General features: G+C 33.3%; 3 protein-coding genes across 3 annotated transcripts; 2 read left to right on the top strand and 1 right to left on the bottom strand.

Moving 5' to 3' along the window:
- Window positions 1–4,489: 4,489 nt before the first annotated feature.
- LOC125822907 (GDP-L-galactose phosphorylase 2-like) lies at window positions 4,490–11,024 on the top strand. The gene is made up of 5 exons (XM_049502370.1): window positions 4,490–5,022; window positions 5,843–6,267; window positions 6,344–6,529; window positions 6,617–6,883; window positions 10,408–11,024. Exons 1-5 carry the CDS (start codon window positions 4,911–4,913, stop codon window positions 10,732–10,734), a joined length of 1,317 nt encoding a protein of 438 aa, XP_049358327.1. The 5' UTR covers window positions 4,490–4,910; the 3' UTR covers window positions 10,735–11,024.
- Window positions 11,025–14,035: 3,011 nt separating this feature from the next.
- On the bottom strand, window positions 14,036–14,848 carry LOC125822905 (probable calcium-binding protein CML18). The gene has a single exon (XM_049502368.1). It carries the CDS (start codon window positions 14,781–14,783, stop codon window positions 14,313–14,315), a length of 471 nt encoding a protein of 156 aa, XP_049358325.1. The 5' UTR covers window positions 14,784–14,848; the 3' UTR covers window positions 14,036–14,312.
- A 5,229-nt stretch (window positions 14,849–20,077) lies between these two features.
- On the top strand, window positions 20,078–24,927 carry LOC125822904 (probable fructokinase-6, chloroplastic). Its single transcript, XM_049502367.1, has 7 exons — window positions 20,078–20,585; window positions 20,713–20,924; window positions 21,788–22,000; window positions 22,515–22,712; window positions 22,855–22,992; window positions 23,746–23,862; window positions 24,552–24,927. The coding sequence occupies exons 1-7, from the start codon at window positions 20,429–20,431 to the stop codon at window positions 24,684–24,686; spliced, it is 1,170 nt and encodes a 389-aa protein (XP_049358324.1). The 5' UTR covers window positions 20,078–20,428; the 3' UTR covers window positions 24,687–24,927.
- Window positions 24,928–25,223: the final 296 nt, after the last annotated feature.

Genomic DNA, 25,223 nt, shown 5'->3' with positions numbered 1-25,223 from the left:
TACTGTAAATTATTGTACTTTCTAAGTAATTTTCAAATAATATATATTATTTCATTTGTCCAATTTATGTGTCACCGATAAAATTTGAAGAGTTAATCAGATCGTTTACATATTTTTATATCTTTTGAATAATTAAGTAAATAATTATTGTGATTTATAATATTTTATACAATTATTTAAAAAAAATTAAACAACAAACAAAACGAATTCATCATAGGAAAATTACCAAAGCATCCTTGAATACATCAATAATGGGTCCCACTTTTTGTTTAAAAAAAATATGCATATTGGGAGGATATTTTTGTCCAAAGTGAAAATAGAATAAGTATAAAACATTAAAGTCTTTTAAAATTTTAAATTGTTAATTCTTATTGTATGATTTGTAATACTTTTACGCCATTTTCAAATAATAGAAGTCATTTCTTCTTTCTTAATTTATGTAGTACTAAAAAAATTTTGAGATTCAATCAATTTTTTTTGTCTTTGAAATATTTCTAGCTGTTAATTACTGTAATTTATAGTACTTTCTAAGAAATTTTCAAATAATATATATTATTTCATTTGTCCCAATTTATGTGTCACCGGTAAAATTTGAAGAGTCAATCAGATCTTTTATATATTTTATATTTTTTAAATATTTAAGTAATTAATTATCGTGATTCATAATATTTTATACAATTATTTAGTATAGTAAAATAAATTTAAAAGAAACAAACAAAACGAATTCATCATAGGAAATTACCAAAGCATCCCTCAATACATCAATAATGGGTCCGACTTTTTGTTTTTAAGAAATTGCACATTCGAAGGATATTTTTGTCCAAAGTGGAAAATATTGTGTAAAAAATGTGTATTTATTGTGATTTTGAATGTTTTGTGGGGTAATAGGACGCACGCAAAGTTAAAGTGTCTTTTTGAAAATCTGGGACAACTTCAAGTATCACTTAATGTTTTTTCTCAAAATCTAATTTACTTTCGTAAACTATGTGTCAGATCAAAATCAGATTAACAAATTCAAAAGGAATGAGTAATAAATAGCTCGTACAATGACATATTTATTATTTAAAAGAAGTACTCCTTTTGGTTGAAAACTAACAAAATAGTTACAATGTAACTAAATCCTATAAAAATCTTTGCATTGTGGCTTATTATATATAGATATAGATATGTGATACAGTGATAGAGGGTGTAAAGCACATGGTGTGTCACAAATAACAACTTGTTTATATATTTGAATAAATGATACCTTTTTATTGTTTTATGAATGTCACGCAATATCAATCTGATTAATATTAGAAAGAAAATAGGGTATGGAAGAATTATTACATTTGAATTAAACACTTAAACACCTCAAGTTGTCTTAAATTTTCAAAAAGACATCTAAAATTTGCGGGCATCTTATTATCCCATATAACTATTTCAAATCGCAATAATTAAACACTTTTAATTCATAATTGTCTTGAATTTTCAAAAAATAATCTAAAGTTTGCGGGCATCTTATTACCCCATATAACTATTTCAAATCACAATAATTAAACACTTTTGACCCATTTCACAACAGATGTATTTTCACATCTGATAGGCGCGTGGAGAAGTAAAAATACACCCCCCAAATCAGTGTAAAAATGCCACATGACATTGACAATTTGAATTTTCTTCTTTATTAAAATACCAACTTCCCATCTTCTCCAAAACCTCCATTGATATATGTTGACGAGCTTTCCATCTACAACAAAAAAAATAAAAAATCTTCATTCTCAATGAAATTTTCATCTAGCTTTACTAACTTCAATTTCTTTTCTTTTCTTTTTATTTTATTTAAAAGTTATGAGATCAATGAATTTGTAAATCATGAAAGTGCAAGTGCAAATAAATTTCAAAACTAAATCAGTGAAAAACCATTCAAACTCAAATCAGTCCTAAACTAACACTACATACACATGAATAATAGATACCACAAGAAGAAAATAACAACAAATGACTATAAAGATGGTTTTTCTAAAAATCACTACTATATAAAAATAACATTTTAAACCAAAATTTGCATTCAAATCAAGAAGCAATTAACATATGAGCCTTCATTTCTTCGTTTTGACTCCATAATTCAAGAAATTATCACCGCAAAATAAATTTATCGTGACTATTGAAATGCTTAGGGTTTTGATAATCAAAGAGAGAGAGTAGAGTGAAAATTTGGGGTTTAGGGTTAAATGGAGTGGGTCATGATTAAAATGTGAATGGATCAAGATTTTAATCCAATTTTCACTAAAAAGGTTGAAAAAAATATGTAATTATATTATTAATTGGGGTGAGACTCACGCTCATGCATTGAGAATGCAGAATGTGTAAAAAGTGTGTATTTATTGTGATTTTAAAATCTTTTGTGGGGTAATAGAACACCCGCAAAGTTAAGATATCTTTTTAAAAATTTGGAATAATTTCAAGTATTACTTTATGGGTGTGTTTGGTATGAAGGAAAATGTTTTCCATGGAAAATGTTTTCCTGGAAAACAAGTTGATTTTTGACTTATTTTCTCATGTTTGGTTGGTGAGTAGAAAATATTTTCCGAAAAAGATTTTTAGTGTTTGATTTATGAATGATTTTTTTTTTTTTGAGAAATATCTTTTATTTTTACTAAGGTAGAAAATAATTTTTGAAATTGAAAATATTTTTTAAAAACATAACTTAAATTTTTTTGGGGGTGGGGTGGGGGGGTGGTAGGGGGTGGGTTGAGGGTAGGGGTGAAAAATTGAATTTTTGAAGTTAAAAATATTTTTTAAAAACAAACTTAAATTTTTTTTTGGGGGGATGGGGCTGGTAGGGGTGGGTGGGGGGGTCGAGGGTTTGGGTGAAAAAATAAAATTTTGAAGTTGAAAATATTTTTTAAAAACAAACTTAATTTTTTTTGGGGGTGGTGGGGGGAGGGTGCTGGTAGGGGGTGCGTGGGGTGGGGTGAAAAAAATGAAATTTTAAAGTTGAAAATATTTTTTAAAAACAAACTTAAATTTTTATTTTTTTGGGGGTGGGGGGCTGGGTAGGAGGTGGGTGGGGGGGTCAAGGGTAGGGTGAAAAAATGAAATTTTGAAGTTGAAAATATTTTTTAAAAACAAACTTAAAATTTTTTTTGGGGGTGGGGTGGGGTGGGGTGGGTGGGGGGCTGGGTAGGAGGTGCGTGAGGGTGGATAAAAAAATTGAATTTAAAAACAAGCTTTAAATTTTTTTTTGGGGGGGGGGGGTGGTTGGGGGGCTGGTGTGAGGGTAGGGACAAAATAAATTGATTTTTTTCAACAATTTTTTTTTAATTGGAAGTTGGAAGAGAGTTTTGGAAAATGTTTTCCTTAAGTTTTGAAGGGAAGTCATTTTCCTTAAATTTGAGGAAAATGAGTTGATTTGGAAAACATTTTCCAAAACATTTAACCCAACCAAACATGAGAAAATTGGAAAACATTTTCCGGAAAATGTTTTCCTTCATACCAAACACACCCTATGTCTTTTCTCTTTTTAAAAAGTAAGATAAAAAGATAAAAAATGAGATTGCTAAATATTAAATAAAATAATAAAAAGATTAAGATAGAACCACATTCACGCCAAATCCATCATTATCAACAAATACAATACTTTTTCATTTTCATATAATTTGATATAATAAATTTTACTAATAATTAAATAAATATTACTCCATTTAAAGTACAATATGATATAATGAAATACGCAAATAACCCTCCAAATAAGGTGTTATAACTGAAGTTAATGCTTTATTACATGGCTTATTTTTGACGTTAACACACAATCTTCAACCTATGCAATTTAACACCGATGTAAAAATGGTTGTTAACCATCTTTAACATTAGGATACCACATTTTACCTATACTTAATGATGGCAAGGTAACTATTTTTACCTCACGTTGCAAAATATTTTTAGATGTAATTGATGCTCGCTAACACCATGCATATATCAGATAAATTAATTATTCATTCACTTACCCAATTATTTAACCATCGAGAGCACTTACTGCAAGTCTAGATACATTAATATCAATCCAACGCTATTAATTCAAAGATCACTCAAATTTTAATTTTCTATACGAAAATCATAATAAGATCATGAAACATCTAATAGAGTTCAACTGGTTAGCATGCAAACATCAAGAAAAAAGATATATGCTATAAAATAGATAAAATTATTAATGTTAAATTTATGCACTTATATTTTATTATTGATATAATCTTAAAATTCTGATTCACCTCCGCATGTCAGGTAAAACGTGAGCTATATATAAGCAATTTCTAAGGTAGTAAATGTATCTACACTTGCTCCCTTTTTATAGTTTTATTTTGCTATATATAATAATAATAATAATAACTAGAGTATATAATATAATAGTATAATATTCCTTTACCCAACAAAAAAAAAAAAAAAAGTAATCCAAACAAGGTGTAAGGGGGAGCTTATATAAAGTTGGGGAGTCTACCAATGAGACGAACTCATTGACCAAATACGTCTGCAGGAGAAAGACCACCGGAGCACCAAACGCCACCCAACAACCACCCATTAAAATCTTCCAGAAAAAAACATCTTCCTCAAAATTATCGATGAAGGATCGTTCCTTAGTAGTTGTTCGTTGATCCTACAAATTCAATCACGGCTCTTCTTGGATCTTTCGTTTGTATTCTCACAATTCATCATCAACGCAAAGTGTTGACCCTTAATCCAACTCTTCTGGTGGACGATAAGCACCGGACCCCTTCCCCTCACGGAGGTAGGGGTGCCTCACCCGCTGAAGGCGGTTGCCCCTCCGATCTCCTCTTCCTCGCCGGCGGCGGTCCAATTCTTCCTTCCTCTTTCTCCTTCTCCTAATTTTTCGTGTAAGAATTGTATTTTTGATTATCCATCCAAGAACAGGACCGATGTTGACTATAAAGACGGTGCCGACACTGGTTTCCAACTATCAAGAGGATGTTCTCGAAGGTAACGTCATGGGTTGTGGCCGCAAGTGCCTTGGAAAATGCTGCATGCCTGGTTTGTGTTCGATTCTTTAAATCTTTATCTTTCGGAATATATGTTTTGCTGTGAATCAAAACGAATTTTCTGAATGTTTTTTCTCTCTGTGGAGGCCTGTTTCTATATGTCTGATTTTGTAGTCCTGGTGATTGATTATGGGGTGTTATTAGGAGTAACAATTGTTCACAGATTATTTTAGAGTTGAGCAAACAATACAAGGAAAGAATTACAGTTGTAACTATTATGTAGATTCAGCTTTTGCCAGTTCTAATGTGTGGTAAATTCTTTATGAGGCGGATCATGGGTTCCGCTTTAAGATTTTTAGGGTTAATCCCGTTGTATTTTAATGTTTATGGGTTCATATCTGCTATTTTAGTACAATTTTACTAATTTTTGACAATAAATTATGATCCACATCGAAAGTTATGGGTTCAATTGAACCCGTATGTGCAATGCTAGATACGCCTATGATAGCATGAATGTCTATATAACTATAGATGAATGTACACTCTTAAAATGGTAAACTTGTAGTTTACTATTTGTAGTGTTAGTGTTGCTTAGAGTTGATATAATCTAGTGGTGTATCTTAGATTTGTTGAAAGTATGGGGCAAAATATCCACTTCGCATGCACCTTAATGCAGAAATAAGCAAACTGCATGTATTTTCCGATGAAGCCATGTGTGGCGTGCCTTTAATGATTTTGTTTATCTAATAGATCTATCTGGCTTTTGTTTCTTAGTGGATACATCTTGGTAAGTCAGACGTGTTAGAAATGAGGTTTGGGTTGTAGTTGCTTCCATTTTTGTTTATATTCATTATTTTCTTGCTTGATTTCAGTTTCAGTGCTTCCTCTGTATGCATTCAAGAATGATGACAATGAGCCAATTGAAAATGATATTCAAACCTTGCCTGAGGAGGAGTGTCAGATGTCATTCTTGAACAATTTGTTGTTGGGCCTATGGGAGGAGCGGATGAGCCAGGGACTATTTCGATATGATGTGACAACCTGTGAGACTAAGGTCATTCCTGGGAGATGTGGTTTTATTGCGCAGCTGAATGAGGGGCGCCACCTAAAGAAGCGCCCAACAGAGTTTTGCATTGACAAGGTTCTTCAGCCTTTTGACGAGAACAAATTCAACTTTACCAAAGTGGGCCAGGAAGAAGTGCTTTTCAGGTTTGAACCAAGTACCGACTACAAGCCCCAGTACTTTTCGGGCATGCGAGTAAACGGTGGTATTTCACCTAGTATTGTTGCTATCAACGTAAGGAAATTGTGCTCTGGTGCTCTTCTTATAGTTATTATCAGATGCATCATGGCTTATGGATCTTGTTTTTTAGGTGAGCCCAATTGAGTATGGACACGTGCTTTTGATACCTCGAGTTCTTGATTGCTTACCTCAGAGAATTGATCGTGATAGTTTCGCAATTGCTCTCCATTTTGCCAGAGAAGTGGCAGATCCTTTCTTTAGGGTAGGTTATAACAGTTTGGGCGCTTTTGCTACCATTAACCACCTCCACTTCCAGGTAATGGATCAAGCGAATAATTTCTAATTATTTGAGTAGCATGACTTAACTATCTATATGATGTTCTCTTGTTGACATTCATGACAGGCATATTACTTGTCAGTGCCATTTCCAGTTGAGAAAGCACCAATACAGAAAATACTGGCAAGGATGGGGCTGGGTGGTGCTGGAGTGATTGTTTCTAAGTTATTAAATTACCCCGTACGAGGTTTTGCTTTTGAGGGAGGAAATGGAAGTACTGCCCGTGATTTGTCTGATGCTGTTGTGAATTCCTGCATCTCCCTTCAGAATAAAAACATCCCTTTCAACATTCTCATTGCTCAGTGTGGAAAGAAGATTTTTCTGCTTCCCCAGGTAAATAGCTTGTCTAACTTCGTGTACTGTTGCTACAACACTAGTAAAAGTTTCTCTTAGGTTCACCAGTACAGTCATGGAATTTGTCATATCCTGCTGTTTAGAAGCTTTAACGAATACTTGTTAGATTCTTTGAGAAATGCATAAATATCTTTTAAGACACAACTGGAGAATCTCTAGTTAATCAGCTAGTACCTGCTGATTGCAAAGCTGTGCACATTTGTAGGAAGTGAATTTTACTTGATGGATTTCTATGGGCCAGGGATTGGAAATAGGATATTGTTGGGAAAAAGTTGCAGATGAAATTATAATGAATGTTGGAAAGGGTTATAATGAGGAGATTGTTAGTGATACTTGACAGGTTTGTCGTAGGATTGATGTAACTTTATTTTCCGTTGGTTCCTCAATTAGTTGTGAATTTGTAGTTAGGGTGGTAGTCAGGGTGGTGGTTTGGGTGGGAATAGTGGTGGAAAACGGGCAGATTGGATCGGATGTGAGCAGATTGAAAATGGATTGGGTAAAATAGTCTTAAACCCACTTTAATCTCCTTAAGCTAGAAAACTTTAAACCTTTTATGATTACATTTTTTTGTCAATGGTTGTAAATGAAGTTATATATATCCCAGAGACATTGAGCAGTGAATTACTAATAATTTTATTAGTATATTAATACAATTATCTTTTATACCAAAAAGTTGTAGATTGAATAATTTGTCAAAACCACGGGAAAAGACAACAAATTAAACCAAAGGCAAAAGGAGAAAGGAAAACAAGTCATACAGGAGGTCCACACGTGATGCAATATCAATATGTGGAAGAAACCCTAAATCTAAGAACAAGAAATGAAGATAGAAGAAAGATATAAGTGAGGAATTAATTAAAAGCTAAAGCTATAGAAAGCTAAAACCTTCCATTAATAAACAAAACAAGCACCAAATCTATGAAGGATCGATTCCTCAGACACGAAATCTATCTTTAAGATGACCCTCAAGAGGAAAGATTCCTCAAGCAAGCAACCTCATCAACATTATTTAGCAACAAAGGTCATAGACCGCTCTCATAAGAGTTCCACTCATCAAAACCAATATCCAAAATATCCAAGTCTAAATGAGTTGTTCTCAACTCTTTATAGTCTAAGATAGATATTACAAAAATACCCTTAATGAAAGAATGACTTTCTTAGTCTTCTTAGGCACTAGGGCTTGTATTTTAAGAATAGCTTCTTTGTATAACATAGCTTGTTGTGGATGCGAGGAAGTCAATTAATTTAGAATTTGACTATATTTTCTTTTGTAGATTTATTTATTATTTATAATTTAAATGGCTTTATTTATTATTCTAGAATAAGGTTTTATGTTTCATAGCTTCATAAGGATTAGGTTAAGTTATAGTTATTAGTTTGAAATAAGATTTGGGTTTCCTACTTTCATAAGGATTAGGTTAAGTTATAGTTATTAGTTTGAAATAGGATTTAGGTTTCCTACTTTCATAAGGATTAAACTTCCTATTGTTGTAATAAGACTCTTATTTAAAAGAGTTTTTGAGGAATAAATCAAGAAGTCATATTTCAGCAAAGAGTTCTCTCTTCCATGGGACTCTAAGGTTTGAGTCTCCTTTTGAAGAGTTGAAGAGATCAAAGTTCTCTCTTATTGAACTCTAAGGGTTCAGCCTTTATGAGCTGGATTTATATATTGCCTTGTGAATCAATTCTTTCGTATATGTATTCAATTGTTCAAAGGGAACAAACAAAAAGTAAATAGGTTTCAGGTCTATGGGTTGCTGCTATACTTTTTGTTTGTTCCCTTTGAACAATTGAATGCATATACGAAAGAATTGATTCACAAGGCAATATATAAATCCAGCTCATAAAGGCTGAACCCTTAGAGTTCAATAAGAGAGAACTTTGATCTCTTCAACTCTTCAAAGATAGACCCCTAGTGTTCACTGGAAGAAGGAATTTTGATCTCTTGCATTTTGCTTATGGATTTGTTGATTTATTTCTCAGAAACTCCTTTAAGTAAGAGTTGGGAAGTTTAATCCTTATGAAAGTAGGAAACCTAAATCCTATTTCAAACTAACAACTGTAGGATAATAAATAAAGTTACTTAATTGACTTCCTCACATCCACAACATAGCCCCTTTCTCCCTACTCCATGTGGAGTTGTGTACTTCTATTTTAACTTGTTCTTGCACTTCAACTCTTCATTCAAGCCTCCAAATTAGTGACTCGACGAAACGTCTACGAACTCCTTCGCTTGGTTTTATGTGCAAGGTTATGATAAAGCTAGACTTGCATCAACACGTCAAAAGATTTTTCTAGAAGAAAGAGTAATTATTTAATAGGAAACAAAAAATTTCAAAATAAACCGAGGAAGTGATTCTTTTCACTTGTGGAATATTTAGGGGAAGAAAAACAAAATCTCAAAAAATTCTCACAGTTATTACATGTGAGAAATCGGTAATTAGCCTAAAAAGGAACAACAAACAAAATCACAAACAGTTGGACAAGTCTGTAACAAAAAAAAATTCTGAGGATTTCAAGGGAAAAACCGAATTAAGAAAAGAAGTCTGTAACAAAAAGAAAAAACATAAAATAAAGGTAGATCTACGATTGAAGCTTTTCCCGGTCGCAAAAGCTTCGGGGGTCGGAACCTCTCTTTGGTATTACAAAAGTGAGTTCGTAATGGGTTAAAAAATAGACTGAAGTCCATATTACCCTACTGAAATATAAGTGATATAACTGATTTAAATGTGTGGGCTGAAATTGCCAGCTCTATGGTGGAGCAATGGTTGAAAGCTAAAACTGGAAGGCAGGCTGGGTAAGATGCAATGCAAATGCATTTTTAGGACTCATTTTTCTAGTAAATTGATAGAATAAATGATTTGTTAGGAAACAAAATAAATGATTTTAAATTGGGAGTGAGGTGCAATGCAAATGCCTTTTAAGGACTCATTTTTCTAGTAAATGGATAGAATTAAATGATTTTAAATTGGGAAAAAGGAGGAACAGGAAAAATATCGTCATATATAAAGGGGAAACATCACAGTAAAAAGCAGAGAATACATAAGATAACACATCTGAGCACCAGCTATTGGTGTTGCCAATGCAGCAGCCTACAGTTGAAAGAGAGATAAGAGGGAGGGAAAGAGATAAAGGCTGGGAACACCAACATACCCAGTGTAGTTCCACAAGTGGGGTCTAGGGAGGGTGGTGTGTACACAGTATTACCCCTACCTTGAGAAGGTAGAGAGGTTGGTTGATTCCGTTAGAAACCCTCAGCTAAGTAAAGTAATTAGTTCACCTTTTGATCTTTTAGCATTAGTAGTCAATTTTGTAGAGGGGGAAGCTCGAAACATTCAGCCTTAAACTTGTTTCAACTGAGTTTCTGTTATAGTAGAATAGCATGGGGTGCTCACCAACACATGATTTTCATCTTGAAAATAGAATATTTTGTGACTTGTGCTTACAATTCTTTTTGATGGTGAAGAAGCTTACATCATCCTTTTTCTGGGATGATTGTTTAGTGTTATGCAGAGAAGCAAGCACTAGGAGTTGTAGACCAAGAGCTCCTCGACACTCAGGTGAACCCTGCTGTGTGGGAAATTAGTGGACATATAGTGCTTAAGCGAACAAAGGATTACAATGATGCATCAGAGGAATATGCATGGAAACTTCTTTCTGAGGTTTCCTTATCGGAGGAGAGATTTGAAGAAGTAAAGGGCTATATTTCTGAAGCAGCTGGTTTACAAGCAGAGGAGGATAAAAACATCAATCCAGAGAAGGAAATTCCAGATTCTCCTGGTCCGCAAGTTGCCTCACATATGCCTCCAGATTGTTTGGTGTTGCAGTGAAGAATTTGTGGCTTGCTCTTGCAAGATCTAATAAAAGTTTGAAGTATCTAGTGTGTGGTTGAAATTTTGTGTGTTTGTTTTTCCAGCGTCTTGTTTGATGCATACTGTTGTCTTAGTTGGAGTTGGTGATCCCCAAATAGTGTTACTTAATGGCTGCAAGCTGTGGTCTTTGGCAGGATTGTTTACAGTACCTTTTTTGTTGGTGTTTAATTGTTGAATCATATTAACAAATGTTCCTAATAATAACACCATTGTAGGACTTGCCCAGTTCTTGCAAGTTTTGTGCAGGTGAGACTCCTCCTTGCTTTTGACATGGTAATCAGCCTCCCGGGGATGTATTCTCTTCCACGAATGTCTCAACTTGTCGATAACTCAAATATAATTTCCCTTACAGAAACGTTATGCACTATTGTTTCATATGGGAATGGAACAAGAAATTCAAGGTTGTGCTAATCACTTCACGTATAGTAATACCCGTTTTAATTAAAAATGGCTGATTCATATTACAGACCGAATCGAACTGATCATTCTACTTCTAGATGTCTGAATATTGCTAGAAAGTTTTATCTTCTTTCAACCGAGAATGTCAATTTACGAAACAATACTTGACAGGTTGAAATAAGTTGAAAGTTCAAAGGAGAATAACTATGGGTGTGTTCAATACAAAGGAATATATTTTTTAGAAATGTTTTTCAATTTTTTCATGTTTAGTTGTTCAAAAGATTTTGGAAAACATTTTTCCTAGGATAATAAATTCCTTAAAAATGAAGGGGAAAAAATGTTTTTCCCATGTATATAGGGAAAATAAGTTATATAAAGTGACATTCCAAGTTCATTATCTCCTTCCCACCCACATAGTAGTTAACTATCCTACACCGACTGACCCCATAGTAGTTAATTAGATTACATATAAATGCTTTTGAAATTTTTTTAATTTATTTTTGCTTAGTTATCAAACACTAGATCAAATAAAATGTATTTTCCTGCCTAACCAGCTACCAAGTAGTTCATTCGTTTTCATTAATCTAAATGATCTCGTAAACATTCTACAATTCAACCTTCCTAAGAATTCAAAAACATTATGAAATGGTTTTCTTTTTGCTATACAGTACTGATATGCTAAGAAATAAGTTTTATTGCATATTAAGCTTGAGTAAAAAATAGCGAGCACATTTGATTGGAAATATATTAAAAATAAATAAACTAAATAGTAAATGCTGTTTTATTTTAGCAATTACTGAAAAATGAAGTGTATGTGATCACATTTTGAAGTTCAACAAAGAGCGTAAGGTCATGTTCTAAGTTCTAACGGGAAATCTAGCTATCTATGGTAATTGGTACCATGCATAAAGAACTATTCTAATATATTATGTCTCATTTCCTTATTTATATGGTTGTTTTCATCACTACCCTTATGCTGAGAATAAGAAAAAACATAGCTAGTCTTAGAAGACACAGTTATTCATTACCTGCGCTAGTGGAAGGTAGCAGAATGACAGTGAAGGGGGTGCGAAATTGCATACACACTTATAATACCTAACATTTAACCTCTGTATGCCACATAATTTTCCGACTAACGGTGTGCATCAGACCATCCTCCACCCCATGTAAATATCATCAAGATGTGTGCAAGCTAACTCGGACACCATAGAACCACTGGTCCCTTTACAGGGTTAATTTTTTTTGTTTTCCTTTTAAGTAAGTCAAAAACTTTTGAGAAGAAACAAATGTCTAACGGAACATGTCAACAAGCTCACAAAATAAATAAATACAACAAGGCAACATTAGTAACAAAACACCTAACAATGTCCATTCTTTTTTCACTATTCCAGCTCCATTTTTTGTTGTATGCATCTGGAATTCGAAACTCACTAAGACGACTAAAAAGATTGATTCAACTGCTATACTTTTCTGTTGCATTCTAGTCTTCCCTCTCTAAATAATCCCTCCCAGTTCAGATACAGAATCAAACAACAAAATATAAATAAATAAATTCTGAAAGTTTTAAAATGCTAGTATATATAAATGATAGTGTGTTACTCATATGAAAACGCTTCAAAATATAGAAAAGAGACGGTAATATCTGAAAATTCAACCCAACAAAATTAAGCTATTTTTCATGTTTTCTTATGCTCTCCCCTTCACCTAAGATTTTGTATAGCAGACATTTCAAAAAATTTAAATAAGGATGTGAACAATCGACTTATACTAATTCATGATATTCTTTAGAGAAAGACAAGTTCCGCTTATCGCCGCTACCTTCCGTGTCAATACTATCCCAAAGATTACATCAGAGGTCAAGCAGCTGAGAAACTCATTAATGTTGAACTTCCAACTTTATGCGGCTTGTTAATGGTTTTCCAATCAAAAGGTTTTATATATCTAAAGGATTTCTCAATAATGGGTTCTCAAAAACTAGCATCCGATACCCATCTTCCCTGCTTATTTGGATTCATAGGTAACAATTTCACCACTCAATGCAGTTTGACCCTAAAACGGAAAAGGACATTAGAGAAAAAGAAAACCACCAGATACTTTTTATGCTTCAATTTATGTGGCGCAACTTAATTGAACCGGATTCTAATCAAAAGAGAACATTTTCACACATAAACTAAATATACAAAAATAATAAAAGAACAATAAAAAAGAGGTACCTAATTTTTTCGTCGAAACGGATTAAGAAAATGACAGAAAAGTGTAAAAACAGGTGGAAGTAGTATTAAATGCCAAACGCCTTTAATGAATGAAAAACGGCGTTTCGGAGGAAAAAAATAAATAAAAACTGATCAAATTTGATAAGTTTTTGAATACTTAAAGGACTAAAATCGGTAAGTGTATAGTTAAAGGACTAAAATCAATAAGTGTATTGTTAAGCGACCAAGACTGATAGGTTTTTAAATAGTTAAAGGACTAAATCCATTAAGTGTATAGTTAAGAGACCATTTTAGACTTACTTCTATAGTTAAGGGACTATTTATGTCATTTTCTCTAGTATTAAATGTCAAACGCCTTTAATAAATGAAAAACGGTGTTTCGGAGGAAATAAATAAATAAAAACTGACATAGGCGGAGTACATATTTACCACTAGCAACAAGAAAGCTACAAGCGCGTTGCCCAATTAACACGATTACAATTCCGTGTGGTCTTGGCACTATCAGCAACTTTGAAAATTCATACGCCACAAATTTCTTCAACAGCACTCCAAAGTATCAAAAAAGCAAATAAAAATAGTAGATGAAATGGCAGTAACAGAGATGGATTGCGCGTTACTCAATAGTAAATGTCACAAAACACAATAGGAAGTATGAAATTTCATTTTTGCAAAATATTATTCTTACCTTTTTGGAATTATCGTAATCAAATTCGATATTGTACTGATAACCCAAATAATATAGGAGTAATAGTAAAGTTTTTTGCTGATTCGGAATTTCTTCATACCTAACTACAGTTAGAGTGGATTGACAGCAAAAACTATGGCAGAAATCTGTCAAACAGGAGAAACAGAGTATATACAGAGTTCCGAAATCGGTTCCAATTAAAACCTACCGTTGATTCCATAAGTTAATAATCTGAAAAGTCAGGTCCTACTCATCATCTTCTTAAACTCCTCAAAGTTAACACATCCATCGCCGTCGACATCCACCTTGCTGATCATACGACGGCAATCCTTGAGCGAGCACTTCTCTCCGAGGCTCTTCATAACAGAATGCAATTCAGCCGCCGTGATTTTGCCGTTTTTGTCCTTATCGTACAAGTCGAAAGCCTCCCGAAGCTCTTTGTTATCACTGTCCGCTCCTCCCGGACAGTAAAAAGCAGCAAACTCTTTCAAGTCAATGAAACCATCACCATCAGTATCAACTTCCAACATTATTCGCCTTACCTCATCCGGCGATGTCTTACTGCCAAGTGCATTCAGAATCGCGCCAAGCTCCGATAGAGAGATTTTTCCGTCTCCATTGGCGTCGAACTTCCGGAACACCTTCTCGACTTCGTCCATCTCCGCAGATGAAACTATCGGCTGTTTGGAGTCGCTGGGAGTTTTGTCCATTTGCGGAGACAGTATGGAAGGGAAAAGATGAGGAAACGGAAGGGGAGGGCAAGGGATTTTTTTCAGTTGGGGGTTGGTTGCTGGGTATTTATATGGCAGGATCACGCGGTTTCAGTGGGATATAATTGTCTGTTACGCGTGATTTCGCGTGAAGTCCACAATAATAAATGTGGACTTTCAAATTATGGTAAAAATAATGGAGTATCTTTCTTTAATTCAATTTCAATATCTTAATTTTAAATGTTCATAAATTGGATCAGAACAAATATTTAATGCATATAAGTTTTGTTTTAAAACGAACCTACTCAAAGCAATATCTGGTAAATAACAATTAAAATTTCTATTTATTTATTGCTTATATCATGTCGAAAAGTTTTTAGCCATGTAGAATGCTTACATGAAAAGGAGACTATACTTATGAAATCTCTAGATATATATGAAAATTTCTAGATTCTTATGAAATTTCTAGAAAAGTACTTGAAAGTTGAAACCCTACAAACTTGTAGAGAATTCTAAAGAAGATTTATCTATAAATATTTTTTTTAAAATTATGTAAGTAATTAATACATACATACTAGCCCCTAGATGGCTTATTATAAATGGGAGACCATCTAGCAAACAATAAGTTTCGGCTAATATAGAGCCTTCTTTGATAATTTTTGTGTTTTTTCTTTTAATTATTTTTTTTAGTGATTTCTAGTATCTTATATGCTGATTTGACATAACAAGATTGTAAGCAATTTGTGCAAAAGCATGAGCGAGTTGTCAAAATGATTAAGGATGTGATGTATATATGGCTCAAAACTATACTTAATTAGAAACTTAAAATTAACTATATGAATCTTTTGTAATCAATCTATTTTAGTAATGCCATATCCTGTCAAAATAAATAGACTAATTAGTATTCAAAAGTTGAAAGGAAAAACGTAAATTAGATGTTAAATAGGAGATTCATGAATTGCTATTACACCCTCCAATTTAATTAACCTTTATACAAGTAGTTATCAAAATAAGTTATTTCTTCCTTTATTAACTATGTAAAAAATAAATAAACTCCAAAGCTTTAAAAAGTCAGTCACAGACGAGAATATATATAAATCAATCGTGCCATTGTCTTGAGGCTGTTTTACGTTTTTTTTTAAGGCTGTCTTACGCATGTGTAATATACAATTGTAAAAGTCTACTATTAATAAAATTTCTCTCGTTTAGCGAATAAGCAATTGACACGATTAGGGTGTAGAAAAATGGACAAACACTGGATAGCATCCCCATTTGTTTAGCGAGAGAGAGTTAAGGGTCTTTTTTTTTTAATTAAATAGAAGTCTTAAAGCAAAGAAAAAGTGTAAGTTATGAATTCATATATATTTACCATCTAGTTTTGTGATATCTTGAGTATGATTTTATTATCTCTAATTAAAGATATTTTATTTGATAAGTTATGTTGGGATAGTGTCTGAATTAATCGAGCCACTGAATTTTAAAAAAAAAAAATACGTAGTTAAATAGAAAAAGGGAGTATATTTAGATCAATGGCTAATAAGCATAAGGTGAGAAAGTAGCATAAATTGATCCAGATATAACCATTATAAAATTAAAATATAAGATGAGGTAAAATCTATGTAAATGATATTAAAACACTTAAAAATATGATTAAGTAGTTACTGAAATATGAGAATCACAATATCCAAGATTGAATTTTCAAAAATAAAAATAAAATGAAGGTAATTGTCACGAATGATTAAAGATTTAGGCAGTTAGGAAAGCATCTAATAGTAAATGCTTGAAAGAGGACAGGTATCAGTCGGACTTTGGGCGTGTATATTTTGGAAAATAAAAAAGCTTTGTTAGTGACATTTTGCATTGATTGTTTCCTCAATTTTCAACATATCTCATTTTTACGATTTCACTCATACCACCTTATAGCCCTTATCTTCACCATGTCATACCCCTACCTCATCCTCCCCACCCCTATAGTATTTGTCTAATATAAAATACAAATTTTTTTAGAATAATATTTTTGAAAATAACTAAGAAATCCTCTTATTTTTCTAAAAAATATTTTTCAAGGAAAAGGTTGGGTTTTTACTCTTTTTTTGTGTTCGTTATGTGAGGAAAAAATATCATTCTAAAAGCATTTGTGTATAATATATACAAATAAGTATGGGAGATGATGATGGTTGTAGAGGTGTGGGGTGAATCAACATGTAATGCCATATGTAAAACTCGTATTCTATATTTTTATGAGAGAATTCATTTTCAAAAAACTTGTATCTCAAAAAATATTTTCCAAAACTTCTGTCCAATCGAACATAACACAAAACTCACCCAGTGTCATCTTATTAATTAAGGGGCACATGATGACGATCTTGACAACGAAGGATTCTTATCTTTCACTTAACGTTAGCAAATTCGGTATTCAGTTTCAGTTTTTCCGATTATATAATGCAAGTCAACCTGGATTAATAATAATATCACATAACTGTTCTGATTACATCAAAGTCAAGTTGAATTTATAAAATCTTCCGTCGAATAATTGATACCATCAAAACGCGTTTTTATTCTATAATTCAGTTTCTTGTTCCAGTCCGGTATTTAACTTCCTTTTTCTGTTAACTATACTTATTATAATTATGGAATTAATGGGATGTATTACAAAATGACATGGCATGACATTTTATAAGTTTTTCGTTTTGTTTTAAAGTGAAGACTAAATTAAGAGGATTTTTTTCTCCTACTCAAGCCTAACTACTTCGTATATATAGCAAGGGTTCTTGAATCAGTGAAGTAGGTACCTATTACTTTCCATTAGATGTAGGTAACTCTATTCCATATAATATATGTGATGCTAAAAAGTACCACGTACGTATTGTGTTTGCATTTCCACACTACTCCTTTTATTCCCATAAAAAAAGATCTTTGAGATGCTAATCCACACTTAGTACAATTTCATTTATTATTTATGTAATGTAAATTATTTGTGAAGAGGAAATGAACTTTCGGCCAAATAAAATCCAAACAATAGGTCATTAGGTAAGAATTGACTAAAATCACATAAGAAAATCAATATCTCGATTCTAAGCTCTCAATACCGATGACTGAAATATGAAATGTGGACAAGAACAATACGACACCCAAGAACGTATTAATCAAGAATAAGAATTGAGATGAATCTATCTCTAAAGATATAATAAAAAAAATCTTGAATCTCACTCAATCTAAGAAATTAACCAATAAGGTTAGAATTATCCAAATTTATATCATAATCAATATGAAATCTAACAAACAATTGTCAAAATTATTTTTCAATAGCATGAATTATTTAGGCTTAACATGCTAACTAGAGTTGTCAAAAAGGGTCAGCACAGCCCACCCGGTCCAAACCTTGCGGGCCAAAGAATTTGATGGTCTAGGGCGGGCTAACCCTTCTTTTGGAAGGGTCTAGAAGTACTCAACCCAACCCAACTCAACACTAGAAGGGTTGCGGGCTGGGGCAGGCTAGCCCCCAATTTTTTTTCAAACTTAAAATTTTATAACATCAAGAAAATGAGAGAATTTTCAAATCAAATATGACAAATAATAGTGTTTTTTCAATAACACTAGCAAAAATCTAGTTGATTAACATGTATCTAGGATACCAGATACGTGAGATACAAGTATCTGGTGTGTGATAAATCCCATATACTCGAGTGACATAAGAGTGGCGAGTGAGATGGGAGGTAGGCGAGGGCGTGAGATTTGTCTATGTATCATAGATACATGCGAATCCATTTGGATAGAGTGTGTCTACAACAAGTTACACCTAATTTTGAATCCATGTATCTGAACGCACCAAAATTTGGTAAGATTCATAATATACAATATAGCGTGCCTCTAAGTAATTAGCTCATACACTAGTAAAAAATTTGTTAGTTACCTTTAGTTTTGGCCCATGGACCCCAACCCGACCTTGATCAAGCATCAAGGGCCAAAGGCATATATGTTTTGAACTTATAAGTCTAATTTTAAATGAGCTTAAAAAATCCTATCTCAATTCTATCCTAATAACGAATTGGATTGGACCGACCCCATAATTAAGCTCATATTGACGACTCTAATGCTAACTAATAGGCTTACCTCATTAGGATAGGATTAGTATGTTTACACCAAATCGTGTTAAATAATTTAGTGGAGTGAATATGTACATTAAGTGGCCATATAAAATTAAATAATATTATTTTGATTTGATGTAACCAACAGATATTATATTATTCGTTTATTCCAGTTGAATGCACCACTGAATAATTTGACTGAAAATTTTGTCAGCGGTGGATTCCTTCAAAATTATGAATGAAGCTAAGGAAGTATTCGATTTGCTTAAGTGTAAATATAATTGATTAGTATTTGAAATTCTATCATGTCCGGTAGTTGGCATCTACTTTTGGCGGTGCTTAACCTGTTGTAGTCATTGGTCCAGATGTCCCATAAATGGGTATCAACTAAATTCATAACTTTATTTGTGTTGCTTATGCTCCATCAAATAATTCATCACTTCTATATTTCTCATCTGATTCATTGCATACATTTTCATAACACCAAGTTGGACATAGTACATAAAAAATGTGGTGGAGAATGTGTACTTGTTTTTGGCATCGATCTTGTGCCATTGGGCAGTTGATTTTATAATGAGCTTGATAAATTAAAGAAATTTCAAACTATTATCACATTCACAAAGAGAAATTGATGTTGATGAGTTATTGTAAGAAATATAAAATTTCAAATGTCAAGCCTTAAATCTTCTATTGAAACAAAATTTCACCCACTAAATATGTAATTAGATGTGGCAATGGGGCAAAGGATGGGCAGGGTGGCTCTTATCTTCTTTATATTTTTAAACTAATCAATATAATATAAGATTTTATTCATGTTAATATGTTTCATGTGGTTGGAAATTTTTCGAAATTCACTCAATATTGCTATTAATGATCGAATATTATTTATGACCATCAAAATCGAAATATAACTTCTTCTTATTCATGCGTATTTTCAAGTTATTTTAGACATGATAAAAACAATAAATCAAACCTTACATTATTACTCTGTCATCTTATTTGTTCGTCTCATTGAAACATTAATAGTCTAATAATATCATTTATTGAGCTAAACTAATTTAGAGAAGCTCTTAACATATTTATATACATAAAATAACGTCTAATGTTAGATTAGTTGATTTTATGTACCCAAATAAATTTATGTTCCGTCGTTATTAGTTTGAACCAAATCATGATTGGCATGAAATAAATCCATATATATCTCTAAATAATAAGCTAGTGGGTAAATCATGATTTTTGTCTGACAAGTGATAGAGATAACTAGAGGTCGTCGTCGGCTAGTCTTTGGGTCATCCAACAAAACACACTTGGCCAGCTTGTATTTTAGCCAATTTCCATTCATTGCTTTCTCCGCTGCTACTATTTTCCCCCAACAGAAGAATTGCTTCAATTCTTCCCAAAATTAGGGTTATTGCCTGAAAATCACTAGTTTTACAACGATTCACCTCCTACTTTCCCTTCTAGTTGCTGAAATTTAACGCCTGATGTAACTGTATTAGGTCTCAATTTTGAAATACGAGTTTCTCAGATCAGTTCTTCTATTTAAAAACCTCATAAATGGCTCTTCATGCTACTGCTTTCTCCTTCACTGGAGTTTCTACTTCAAGTAAAGCTTCCAGTAGCTCGTTGCTCTCAGTTTTTCCTGCTCCTAGAAGATGCACTGTCAAAGCAGCTTCCCAGTGTCCGCCCAGCTTTCCTCGATGTAAAATTCAAGGTGTTCATCTTTTAAATTTAGTCTACTTTCAGACTGGATTTATCATTTATATGTGTTTGTAGAAAATTTAGTTAGTTTGCATAAGTTTTTGTATTTATACTTTCTTCTTCAACTATATTTACTTAAGGAAGAGCATTGCCAAGTGACAATGGGCCACTGGAGAAGGATGAATCTTCTCTTGTTGTGTGCTTTGGAGAAATGCTCATTGATTTTGTTCCGACTATAAGTGGGCTTTCATTGGCTGAAGCCCCTGCATTTAAAAAGGCTCCTGGTGGTGCACCAGCTAATGTTGCTGTTGGTATTTCCCGTCTTGGTGGTTCATCAGCTTTCATTGGCAAGGTATAATATTGCAAACTACTTTTTTTACCTTCTTTATGAACTCGATGTGCTAAACGTAGGTTTGAATGACTCTATAACAGTAGATAAGTTTATTCAAGTTCAACAAGTGTTTAGACAGTTAGTTTTTCAGTCAAGTACATGTATGATCTTCAAGTTGGGCTACTTATCCTTGACTATTAGGACCAGTTCCAGGCTGTAGGAGGAGGCAACTCGTTGTTGTTGTTTAGTTCCCTCTATTCAAAACATATGGCAGTGTCTGGTTACTGAAATAACTTTAGAAGCTGCAAGATGATTCACTTAGTTGGAACTATCAGTCTTTAATGCATGGTTGAAATTTTGTTATATCTGAATAGAAATCTGACACTTGCTGTGGAAACATTAATTGCTCCAGATCATTAATTGTACCATGGTGATCTAGCATCTAATGTTATGCGCTTGTCAAATACCGATTTTTTTGGCATACTAATTACTATACTGATATCATATATCTTAGTCTATATCATTAATGAAGAACAGTTTTGCTCTCATTTGAGACTCACTACTCCAAACTACTGCATTCAAATTAGGAGACTCATCTTAATATGCAGCAGGGTCATCTTTGTTCTTCCCTGGAGGTTTTTGATAATTTGATTGACTGTTGAAGAATCATATTCCGCACAAAGTTGGCTCGTTCAAATATTCCTTTGCTGGGTTGTGAAAATTAATTAGAAAACATATGTGAATGAAAATAACCTGTCAAAAAGAATACGTGAAGATGGATCATCAAAACGAATATGTGAAGATGATATAAATTACAAAAAGATAGGACTTTTCAAATATTTAAGCATTTTATGGTATGTACTTATAACTTGTAATCCAATCAGGTTGGTGAAGACGAATTTGGTTACATGCTTGCTGAGATTTTGAAGGAGAACAACGTCAACAGTGATGGTATGCGCTTTGATCCAGGTGCTCGTACTGCTTTAGCATTTGTAACACTGAGAAAGGATGGAGAACGTGAATTTATGTTCTATCGTAACCCGAGTGCTGATATGTTGCTTCAAGAGGATGAACTTGATTTAGAGTTGATCAGGAAGGTACATGAGGTTCTTTTATCCTCGAGATATAAGTATTTCATAGTTTCATTATAGCAAAAGAATAAAGATGGACGAGAAGAGCAAAATATAGGATCATAATATGAAACTGAAATTGGCTATGGTTCTTACATGAGATACCTCCAGTCATAAGACCTGTATTCATCCTCTTTGTTACTTCTGCTAAGAGTAAGTTATCTTATTTATATGACTACTGAATATATTAAAAACCTTATGCAGTTCATGATTTGGTTCTAAGAGTACCTTCCAATCCAAATCTTCAGATTTTTGAAGACCATCTTATTTGAGAATGTATGAGCATTTCATATGCTTTCTGGAAAGCATGTTATTCTAGTAGTCCGCCAAACTTTAACAATAATTCTATACAATGTTGTTTTCCTTAATGCAACAGTTTGATCATGATACTTTACATTTCTTCTGCTATTTTTGGTGTGGACTCTTACGAGTAAATTATATTTAGATAGTGATACCCAATGATTCCTATCCCTTATGACAGGCAAAAGTTTTTCATTATGGTTCCATAAGTCTGATTACAGAGCCATGCAAATCAGCCCATATTGCAGCTGCAAAAGCTGCGAAGGATGCTGGTGTGATCTTATCCTATGATCCCAATTTGAGGCTTCCATTGTGGCCATCTGCAGAAAGTGCTAGAGAAGGAATCCTTAGCATATGGGATACTGCTGATATAATTAAGGTACTTTGTTGCAAGTGTCCAATGTAAAATCTTACTACTTGTTAATGGAAATATAGTCTATCTTGCAAGAGAGTCGGTCTGTAAAGTCTGAACTTTCATATGAAATGTTACCTATGATGTTTCAGCTGCTTGTTATCAACAGATAAGTGAAGAAGAGATTTCGTTTTTGACACAAGGAGAAGATCCTTATGATGATAATGTTGTTCGTAAGTTGTACCATCCAAACCTCAAGTTACTCCTCGTCACAGAAGGTCCAGAAGGTTGCCGATATTACACCAAGGTGAGCTTCTAAGATGTGGTAAAACTCAGCGTTATAAATATTATTCAACTCTGCTGCATGCCTGTTTGTTCTTCTAGTCAAATTGTAATTGCTACTGCATCCCACTCTACACAAATTGATGTGCTTAAGCAAATGATGTTGTAATTCTTTATCATGAAGTTGAGAAATCTCTGTATTTGTTCCTTATATCTTCAGATGTAAAATTCATCTGGTTGTTTCATAACTTTTTAAACTATTACAACATTTATTAAATATACAATCTGCTATTGGGTTATCGAGATTTGCACGCATGGATGCTGTGCCTTTTTAACCAGTCAATCCCTAGCTGAACAAGTATATGATTATCTATGTTAGAGTTGATTGGCAAGCTTTATTAATCTGGAATCAATATAGCTATTATACCTGTCAAAATATTACTGATAATAATCCCTTGCACTCTGAAGTTTATTTCAGAAGATTCCTTATTCTGTTTCCTTTTGTGAATCATGATCAGGAAACAGAATGACTACTGTTTCTTCTATTTTCTTGAAAAGCTCATTAGAGGTTGTCTGAGTTTTATCGGTCTCCTTCAAGCTGGTTCAGATTCGTCGGCTTATTGGAATAAGTTTAGGAATATTAGAATTTAATGCATCTTTAGTTCAAACTTCTAAGATCAGTCACCAAGCTGGTGTGTGCATACCCTGCCAGATACCACTATATATGAAAGGTAAAGAGAAAAAAGTTCTCTGACGTTGCTTCAATCATGAAAAATAGGATTTCAGTGGACGAGTCAAGGGTATAAAGGCGGACGCCGTGGACACCACCGGTGCTGGAGATGCTTTTGTAGCCGGAATATTGTCACAGCTAGCATCTGATGTCTCGCTGCTTCAGGTATTGCCTTAATGCCTTTTGTATTAAATCGAATTATGTTCTGTAGTTTTAATGTTCCATTATCCTGCATTCTGTTGGCTACTACTTTACATTTCTCATTGTGTATATGGTTTCTCATGTCATGTTATCTAATGAGCAAAAAAAAATTGATACTGTTTTTATTGTTTGTGCACTAGGTGTGTATCTTCAGTATAAGTACATTAAAGGACCTATATGATTTACTTGTAGTGTCGATATTTTACTGTGTCATTGAAACCTCTTATAGTTAATACCCTAGATAATTAAACTCACATATGCAATCCAGTGATATAAGGCAGCTGAAAAATCACAATTTTAACAACCATCTTCTTTGATGAAGCTAAGACCACTACTAAGACTGTCGCATCCTTGTTCTCTTGCTGTAGCTACCTCTGAAACAAAAACTGAAAGTGCTGAACTAATTAATTTGAATTCTCAATGTAAGAATGAAAAGTCTCATATTGGTGATTAATGAGATGTGAGGTATACTTAAATGAACTTGGGCAATCCTCCCCTCATGAGCTAGCTTTTGGGGTTGAGTTAAGCCCGAGATTCATTTTCCCGTACACTCAAACTTCAACCTGTCTTTCCATTTGGTGTTGAACTTTCTTTTATACTTCAACTCAAAGCATAGATCTCTTTAATGCTAATTCTGAATCTGAATTCTTTAGGATGAGGGCAAGCTTCGAGATGCCCTTAGTTTTGCTAATGCTTGTGGTGCATTGACTGTGATGGAGAGAGGAGCAATTCCAGCTTTGCCAACAAAAGAAGTAGTGTTGAACGCCTTGCTCAAGTCAGTTGCATAATATCCATCCGGCCTATTAATCAGTTGTCATTTAAATGCACTTGCAAAAAGATTTCCATGTGTACTCTTGCATAATTCTTTTAGGGCAAAAAAATATTAAGCACGTGTATAACCACATTAGCCAATAATCGAGAATAATTTCCGATAAATATGTGGTAGTTCATAACCCACATTATTAAGCACATGTATTTATTCAAGATCAATGTTCAATTGTTGTGGCTAATGCATTGGTTTGATTCAGTTACATTCACTCATTCTCAATTTGAAGTGTTTATGTCTGTCAACAGCGTTTGATTAGCATTGGCAATTTGAATATGAAAAAAGAATCAATTTGGCTACCTCAATGCCAAATTGTTTTTCCATTTTTGAACATACCGAAATTATAAATACAAATAAAATACGTATCCCATAAAATTGTCTCTAATATGTAGGGATAAGTTTCATATTTTTTCCTTTTCCCAACTGCACACAATTTTGAAAGGTGTCAAAATGTTGTCAATGTCTGTTTTGGGAGTCAACATTTATTTTCTTCCACAAA

This window comes from Solanum verrucosum, unplaced genomic scaffold (genome assembly GCF_900185275.1).
Source record: "Solanum verrucosum unplaced genomic scaffold, falcon-dt-bn FXZP01000103.1, whole genome shotgun sequence".
NCBI classification, from domain to species: Eukaryota; Viridiplantae; Streptophyta; class Magnoliopsida; order Solanales; family Solanaceae; genus Solanum; species Solanum verrucosum.
Note: the sequence above shows the minus strand (reverse complement) of the source record. Positions and strands in the feature narration are given on the sequence as shown.

What these genes read in the sequence shown, in the direction of transcription:
- LOC125822907 (XM_049502370.1), top strand. Translation starts at nt 4,911, where the DNA reads ATGTTGACTATAAAGACGGTGCCGACACTGGTTTCCAACTATCAAGAG. An exon ending in TGGAAAATGCTGCATGCCTG is followed by an intron (nt 5,023 to 5,842) that starts GTTTGTGTTCGA and finishes GCTTGATTTCAG; the next exon opens with TTTCAGTGCTTCCTCTGTAT. An exon ending in AGATTTTTCTGCTTCCCCAG is followed by an intron (nt 6,884 to 10,407) that starts GTAAATAGCTTG and finishes ATGATTGTTTAG; the next exon opens with TGTTATGCAGAGAAGCAAGC.
- LOC125822905 (XM_049502368.1), bottom strand. Translation starts at nt 14,783, where the DNA reads ATGGACAAAACTCCCAGCGACTCCAAACAGCCGATAGTTTCATCTGCG.
- LOC125822904 (XM_049502367.1), top strand. Translation starts at nt 20,429, where the DNA reads ATGGCTCTTCATGCTACTGCTTTCTCCTTCACTGGAGTTTCTACTTCA. An exon ending in TCCTCGATGTAAAATTCAAG is followed by an intron (nt 20,586 to 20,712) that starts GTGTTCATCTTT and finishes TATTTACTTAAG; the next exon opens with GAAGAGCATTGCCAAGTGAC. An exon ending in ATACTGCTGATATAATTAAG is followed by an intron (nt 22,713 to 22,854) that starts GTACTTTGTTGC and finishes TGTTATCAACAG; the next exon opens with ATAAGTGAAGAAGAGATTTC.